At 37.5% G+C, this 8,021-nt stretch overlaps 1 protein-coding gene across 1 annotated transcript in view; it reads left to right on the top strand.

The window, feature by feature from the left end:
- The first annotated feature begins 6,526 nt into the window (after positions 1-6,526).
- gnat2 (guanine nucleotide binding protein (G protein), alpha transducing activity polypeptide 2) overlaps positions 6,527-8,021 on the top strand; it is a 6,028-nt gene continuing 4,533 nt past the window's right edge. The window contains exon 1 of the mRNA XM_005914903.2: positions 6,527-6,849. Within this exon, the coding sequence (XP_005914965.1) occupies positions 6,744-6,849 (106 nt within the window). The 5' untranslated portion in view covers positions 6,527-6,743. The remainder of the gene's footprint in view (positions 6,850-8,021) is intronic.

Genomic DNA, 8,021 nt, shown 5'->3' with positions numbered 1-8,021 from the left:
GTCATGTAATTTCTGAAAGAAAACGGCCATTTTTCATTTACTCTTATTTTAGTTTAACCCAGACTATTTTTTCAGGTGCCACTGAAGCACAATCAGCACAATGACATGGGTATTATGAGAAAGATTAATTGCGCCATTGTTGATTCGCCACAGGACGACTGTTTTAAGTTAAGCAATAAATGAGAGTTCATATCTTTGCTGTGAAACAATTTTAAGTGCCTACTTTCATTCAGGAGAATAAAAACTTCAAAACTTAATGTCCTGATGATGGTGACGTCACCAAACAGCTTGAATCCCAGTGTAAGGCTCGCAATGACTCGTTTTCGCCAAATAAATTCGATTTACTGTAACATAAGCAGCAAATCCTCATTAACTGAAGCTGGAGCCAGGAAAACATTTGGTGTATGAAAATTTATCACCCCATTTATTTTTATCACTTGATTATTGTAACTTTCATCTCTTATAAGCCAGCGAGGTGCGATTAGAGACAGCAGTAACAAAGCACCCTGAGGTGGGGTGAATTATTTTCTTGGAAAACAACTTGCTGGGTTGCTCAAGGGAAGCTTTAAAAAGACCACATTTAGTGAACGCGTTTGATGCATTATACTAAAAAACACGTGGGAGGAAAATCGTTGTGTACGATTAAAGAGGGATTTACATGACGTCAGTGTACTATATTTTAATTCACATCATTACACAGAAACAGAAAATGTGTATGTTCATATTGGTACTGGAATAATAGGATTGAACGTTTTCTGATTATAAAGCACAGTCGGATATGAGGTCTGTCTATAAACACAGCTGGAAAACTCTGACAGCTGGAAGTCTTTTCTGTTTCTCCTTCATCCCTGAGCGTGTAACTACTGCTGACAACAATCAAGACCTTGGTTGAAACAGGGGTGTCATAAGATTTCCTCTTTTTATGTTGCCGGAAGACAGCTTAGTTTTATCTTTCTGTGGCAAGCCGATATTTGATGCACATTTCTTGACTTGTAAGTGTATAAAATTAGACCTGAATTGATCTGGACGCACAATAATTGATGCCTGCAAGAGGAGGAAGGTGCACTTTGGAGTCAGCGCCCTCCCGTGGTGAAACTGTGAAACTGCTCGAAGGGCAAGAAAAAAAACAGCAGACTGTTTTTAATACAGAAACTCGAAAATTGAAAGTATAATTTTTCCCCACACACAGACTGAACTCAACACTCACAGAATATATTTCTTCCAGCTATATTTGTCCACTTTGCTCACGGTGGGAAGGGGGTAGAAATAAACAATGAAAAACTGCATTGAGACATAATTAGTTGCCCAATTTCATATTATTTTGTACAGTCAAATTTAACTGCAGGCATCCCTGTCTACTGGCTTTGCACACATAGACAGTCTTTTATTTGGCTTAAAGTCAGGGCTCTAACAAGCCACTTAGGACATTTAGCTTCACATCCCTAAGCCACTTTGTCCTTTTTGCTGGCGTATTTAGAAACGTCCTGCTCCCATTCAGCTTTCTAATGAGAGCCCAAGAAGCTTTCCTGAAACATTTACTTGTTCTTGTTAGTATCAGCTCTTCTTTCATTATTTTTGTAATGTTGAAAAAACAGCCCACAGCAGACCGTTAACACCGTCATGATGATGTTTTATAGCCAAACAAAGCTGTTGGAGGTGCCACCTTACAAGCCAAGTTTGTTATAGTTGTCCAGTTTAGGGGAAGTTATTGGTCACACCATGTGTCTTACTAATGCTGTGAAGAGTACTCAGAGAGAAAGCCTTTGCTGTCTTTTTGTATCATTTGCTAATCTGTCTGTTATGCACTGATCTGGCCTCCATCGATACTGCAATGACACACCTATACAGCTATGAGTTTAAGCAGAGAAACTGGATCAGGGTGTTTTTAATGTCACAGCGAGGCTCAGTATCCCAGCATGCGCCCTGCATGTGCTGCTAATGCATCACATGACATAAACACAGACACACACTAGATATTTACAGTAAATTTGATCTCAAAAATACAAAACAAATGTAAACAAAATCTATATAGGCAAGGCAAAATTATAGACTATCGACATATTCAGACAATAAATGTAAACACATGAGCTATGAGCCATAAAAACTGCATAGGATCAGCTGTGTGTGTGTGTGTGTGTGTGTGTGTGGGATAGTTAGGAGATGACATTCCTTATTTATACATGCAAGTTTGCAAAAAAAAAATCTCTCTATGTAAAATATCATAGAGCACACTTAAAAGATAAATTAATACAATTTCTATAGAGATCAAGCTTGCTGCATGATTGCTCATCAGTGAGGATTACTATACCATCTTGTGCATCATGACACGGTTCCCAGTGTCATGAGTGGGAGTTCACTTATTTTTCTTGCAGGCTTGTGAGAAAGCTTGTAGACTCAACCTCATGAGCTCATCAGTGGGTGGAACCTCCTGTAATGGATCCTGCTGAGGATTTCACACTCAGGAGAGTAAAGACGATTCATTACAAATGAAATGCTAGTGTGTTCCTATCAGAAGAGCGATCGGATTTTTCCAAGGTTTTAAGAGCACATGGCCAATTTCACAGAGGTCTCTGATCCTGTTAGTTGCCTGCTTATTTAGCAAGTTTGATTGTGTTTGGAGCTCTGCAATCCAAAGCTGCAGATTTACCAAGAAGAATCAGAACTTCAGAATCTATGCCATAAAATAATAATAAAATGATCTGCAACTGTTATGTTGGCAAAGTTTCAGTCAGGCAAATTAAAGAGAGGCAAAGCTGCATTATATTTCACCCTTTCTGGACTGTGATGTAACATAGCACACTCCTACTCTCAGGTTGATCTGAGGCTCTGCGAGTAATCTCGTCAACAGATCAGAGATGAAGGTACTGAGCACAAAGCAGGGCTACACCTTCTACAGCTTAATGGGATTGGCCCCCATCGATAGATGTGCCACTGCGATTAGCCTGCTTGGAAGCAGTCATCCATTTGAATCTCAAGCACAGAACTGCAAGCAGTAAGGTGAACAATAATAGTATAATTTTTCAGGACAAAACTGGATGCTGACATGGTGCAGACATGAGTAGCAGTATGTGCTGTTTTTTGATGCACTGATTGAGGATACAGAGTGCATAATTAGCAAAACAACAACATAGAGTCTCTTGTTTCTTAGATGGGATTTAATGCTTAAATTTGACTCTTGTTAGAAAATACTTACTCAAAACAAGACACGAGCATTTTATAACTATAGCAGGAATTGTGTGTGATGCTTTTGTTTTCATCATCCTACAAAGAAATCTGCCTGTTCTGCAGGATCATCACTCACAGGTCACACTTTTCCAAATACTCTCTGTCAATCCTTTAGTTGCCTGCTGAGCCTATTTGACCCTGACGTCACTGAACTGGACCTTGCGCTGATGGAAGAACATATTCAAGTTCCATTAAACCCGCCCAACTTAGAGGAAACTCAAAAAAGCTGAAAATATACATTTAAAAAATACTGGCAGCACTGGCAACTTTTACAGCTCAAAGGTAAAATTACGCAGACCTTGCAAATCTATTCATGCACATCAAGTTGTCCTTTATATTTATACATATACATGTATGTATTGTTTTAATGAAAAAGCTTTATGCAGTGATGCAGATGTTGGTGCAGTCTAGCAGGAGCTGGGTGTTGAACAGACTCCTTACTACCTGCTAACGTAATACTAATTTGAACACAGCAAACAAACGCACCTGTAATCGCTCCATCTGGCAGCTTTGTGGTGTTTTACTATCACACACTAGACAAGAATGAGGACATCGTTTATTCTAATTATTGTAAATTGACTACCAGATATTTCTGTGTCATTGTGATTAAGCACTTACATAACACTTTAGCATCACCACACCTGGTGAACCAGCAGGGTGTTGGAAAAACTGATCCTGGGTCAGCCACAATCTAATGGCAGTGACGCAATAATATTTTGTAATTTAATATGACTTGGTGCTTGTAATATGAAGTTTTAGTCTCTGTGCGTGTGAAGTTCACACAGGTTTTAGTTTTAATCATTAAATATTAATTTGTTTATTTAATACGAATACAAATACTCTCCAAATTATGACTTAACATGCTTTTTAATTCTTCTGGTTTTGCCGATGGAGGTGTGACAAAAAAGGGTTTTTTACCTCTGCAGCCATTTTTCATAAATTTATTATCATTTTATTTACTTATTTATTAACTGAGCATTAAGTTTTTTCTTACAACTTTTTAAAGCAAAATAGAGGGCTTGTAATCACTGAGAATACCTTTCTTTTATATGAATAGATTATTTACAGCATATATCTATAAAGATCACTTGATTAATTCTTCTTCATGCCAATATCTTGCGAGTGAAGTTGTCGAGTTCATCTGAAAAGTTGTGCAGTGCCCGTCAAAGTAGTGCATAATTGACTGATAAATAAAATTGAATTGAATTGAACTGATGTAACAGTAAATATAAACATTACTTTATTGTACTTAATTATTTAGAACTGCTCTATATTCCATGCATATGATAATGCTGCAGGCATAAGGATTTATCATGTTACAGGCTTGTAGGACGTGTTTTGTGCAGCATGTTGCAGGCTGTAGTGCCCATAACAGTAAAAGGCACACATCATAGGACTTATATGCAATGGATATGATTTATTTTAGAAAATCATATGTCAGATTAGGAAACTGATTATTTTAAAAGTACAAAAAAATCGATCGTCAGTAAACTTTCACTTATTACCTGTACTTGTTTTCAGTTAAATGTTACACATTTGAAGTGAAACGTGACCATTTCTTATTACCCATCATCTCAACATAACACACACACACACACACACACACACACACACACACACACACACACACACACACACACACACACACACACACACACACACACACACCCATGTTAGTGACTTCAAAGAGCCTCAGTACACTGAGTAGGTGAATACAGGAAGATTATACCTTTTTTCCTGTCAAAATAAATCCAGTGCCTTTAAACTGATGATGATTATATGATTACATCAACTAAAACATCCATATTAAACTCAGTGTGATCAGCATTTGCATGTAACATATGACTATATTAGAAAGTTATTAATGCCGGCCAAAATGAGACCTTATGCTACAACGTATTGTGACCAGTCACATACAGTATACCACATGTTGAGAAAGACCCATAATATACTTTTAAAAATGTTTTTTTTTCCTGTCTTATTAGAAAACAGAGAAAACATCCACAGTACCAGCACCTTTCTTCTGCTTAGACATTAAATTGATGTAGAGTTGTCACTGAGGTTATGACATATCCCATGATATTGATCCTGAAAGTGGGTTTAAAAAGAAAAAATGATGCTAAAAAAGACTTTGGAGTGTGACACTCATAAACGCTACCAGAAGACAGAAAATATTCATAGTATGAAGGAAAAAAATTTCATATGTTCGTTAAATATACTGAAGTTATTCTTTTTTTTAAATATCAGAGACTGATTGATCTTTGATGGATTTTATTGAACTAGTGTGACTGTCCCAGCTCACACTCAGGAAGAGGCAGGGCCTAATTATCGTCACAAGAACGCCATCTGAAAACAAATGATCCAAAGCAAGAAGGTGAAATGAAGCTTTCATGTTTTCTTGGGGCGATAAATTTTAGAAAACCAGTCAACTTTTTAAACACCCTGTTGGTGTCTGAGTCTACACTCAGTCTTCTAATTGAACTAGTAACCTCAAATATGGTGTCCCGGTTTAAGTCCTCTAACATGGAGGGTGAGGACGTAACACGTGCTGAATACTTGGCTCATTGACTTCAAACCATCAGCCCCGCAGGAATCATCAATCAATTCCTCCAATCCTCCAGAAACTGCACCTACAGTATCATCGCAGCTCTTCTTCAGGGTATCCCACAGGAACATTTCTCATATTGTTTAAAGCGTGTCAGATCCCCTTTACACACACACAGATTATGTATCAAGGAACGTACGTGTTTTCTCTGAGACCCCACTGAAGAGCATAGTGCAGTGACAGTTGCTGCATTTAGCAGGTACCACACCACCTGGGATTTAAACGTCTTAACTATAAGAAGTTTATAAGACTTTAATGCTCCCCCTCCCTGCTTCTTCCGTGTGACCCAGAGTAAAGAGTCCAACAGGCAGGAAGGACTGCAAGGAGGAAAAGAAATACACATTTAACTACACATTTGTTTTTAAAAAAAGCATCGCAGTAAAAGCGTTGTCTACTCAGAGTATTTAAACATAGTTACCACATCAGTAAGTAGATATTACAGATACAGAATCTTGTATCTAAGATGAAATATATTACGCACGGCTATAATAACTCCATTGTTAAGGTAATTTATTTATATAGTGAATTTTACCAATATGCACACAGTTGTTGCGTAGTATGTGAATGTGTTTATTTTCTCATTTTCTTTACATCATTCACCACTGCCCTCATTATACTAAATGGATTGACTGGCCAATCAGGAAGAGATACCTCATAAGTCAGGCTTTAAGAGCAAGTAATTAAAGGGTGGATCTCTGCTTGCCAGAGCAGGTGAATTCATTTGATCCTTGAGAGAGCCATATCTAATCAAGCAGGGCCCGGAAGCTTCAGACTCCTCCTTCCCAATCCCCTTCCGCTAGAAAATCGCCTTTCACAACGATTAGTTGTCGTACCCAGATTTTCTTGCAGCTGTTCTCAGACAACCATCAAAATTTCCTTCCTTGAGGATCTTGAGTTTGAGGAGGAAGAAAGTATGGGTGCAGGAGCCAGCGCCGAGGACAAAAAGTCCAAGGAGTTGGAAAAACAACTCCAAGAAGATGCTGATAAGGAGTCTAAAACGGTCAAGCTATTACTGCTTGGTAAGTGACCTCCTGAATAGAGTTGTGCTGTGCATCCTAGACTGCAGGAGAGGAGAAGTGCTCAGACAAACAGGGTTTACCTGTTTTCATGGAGGATTCAGTAAAAAGTAATTTTTAACTTTCCATCTTTGGCTGCAAAGGTTTTGGTTTGCAGAGCAGATCCAAAGTGTTAAACAGATGCACAGAAAAATATGTTTCTTTTAGTTTCAGACTGACTGGTGTGTGAAAGATAATGAATGTAACGTTACAAAAACACCTTAAAATGGAGAAATTTATTTACCTGCAGTCATCAGGTACAGATAAATGTCTTGATGAAGTGTTGCATAGGAGCCATTTGATGGTGATACTATATATATATATATATAAACTCTTAGTTTGTTAAAAGATGTTAGAGCTGTTTCATTGGCATGAGGTCAGGGGAGGCGAGAGATTAGAGAGATAAGAAAGCAGATTGAACTTTTATACCCACAGGTCTGTGATGAAGGCCATTTTGGAAATTGCAAGTTCCATAACTGAAAAGTAGAGCAAAAGCAAAAGCTTAGACTAATGTTCGCCTATCTTTACCACCTGCTTATGCTTATTATATCATGTTTAAAATACATCAGTCACAAAAAATGGAAGAATTTCACGTTTATCGAAAATATCTTCAAAAAGAAAAAAGGAAATCTGTAAATACATATGCATGGAATTTAAAATAACATATTGCATTTAGAAATCTACTGGTGAAAAGAACTAATAATCATCTGACTTTTACTTAAAAATGACTCTTCACTTCTGATGGAAGGACATTGGTGCTTAAAAGATCACAGCCTTTGGTCTAAATGAATCACAGCCTGGCAGTGATATGTCAATCCTATTAACTAACCAGTTTAGTACAGATCCACTTGGTGAGATCTTTGTTGACTTGCAGCTCGCACAAAATGTATAAAATGTGTTCTATTCTGAGAAATCAGCAAAAATAACTCACAAACGTTTATACTTCTACAGGGGGAACCTAAGCTGTTCATTTGTACAAATTAGTCTTGAAAGTGGTTTGTGTTTTTTCTGACAACAATTTTTTTAAATTGCTATATCATTTGCGATTGAAAAGCTAGTCAGCGATTTAATATAGACTTGCAAGTGATTTACAGAGATGTTGCTTCTTCTGCTGCACATGGATCAGATTGTAAGGG

This window comes from Haplochromis burtoni, unplaced genomic scaffold, assembly GCF_018398535.1.
Source record: "Haplochromis burtoni strain Fernald_Lab_line unplaced genomic scaffold, NCSU_Asbu1 Contig_9, whole genome shotgun sequence".
Taxonomy (NCBI): Eukaryota; Metazoa; Chordata; class Actinopteri; order Cichliformes; family Cichlidae; genus Haplochromis; species Haplochromis burtoni.
Note: the sequence above shows the minus strand (reverse complement) of the source record. Positions and strands in the feature narration are given on the sequence as shown.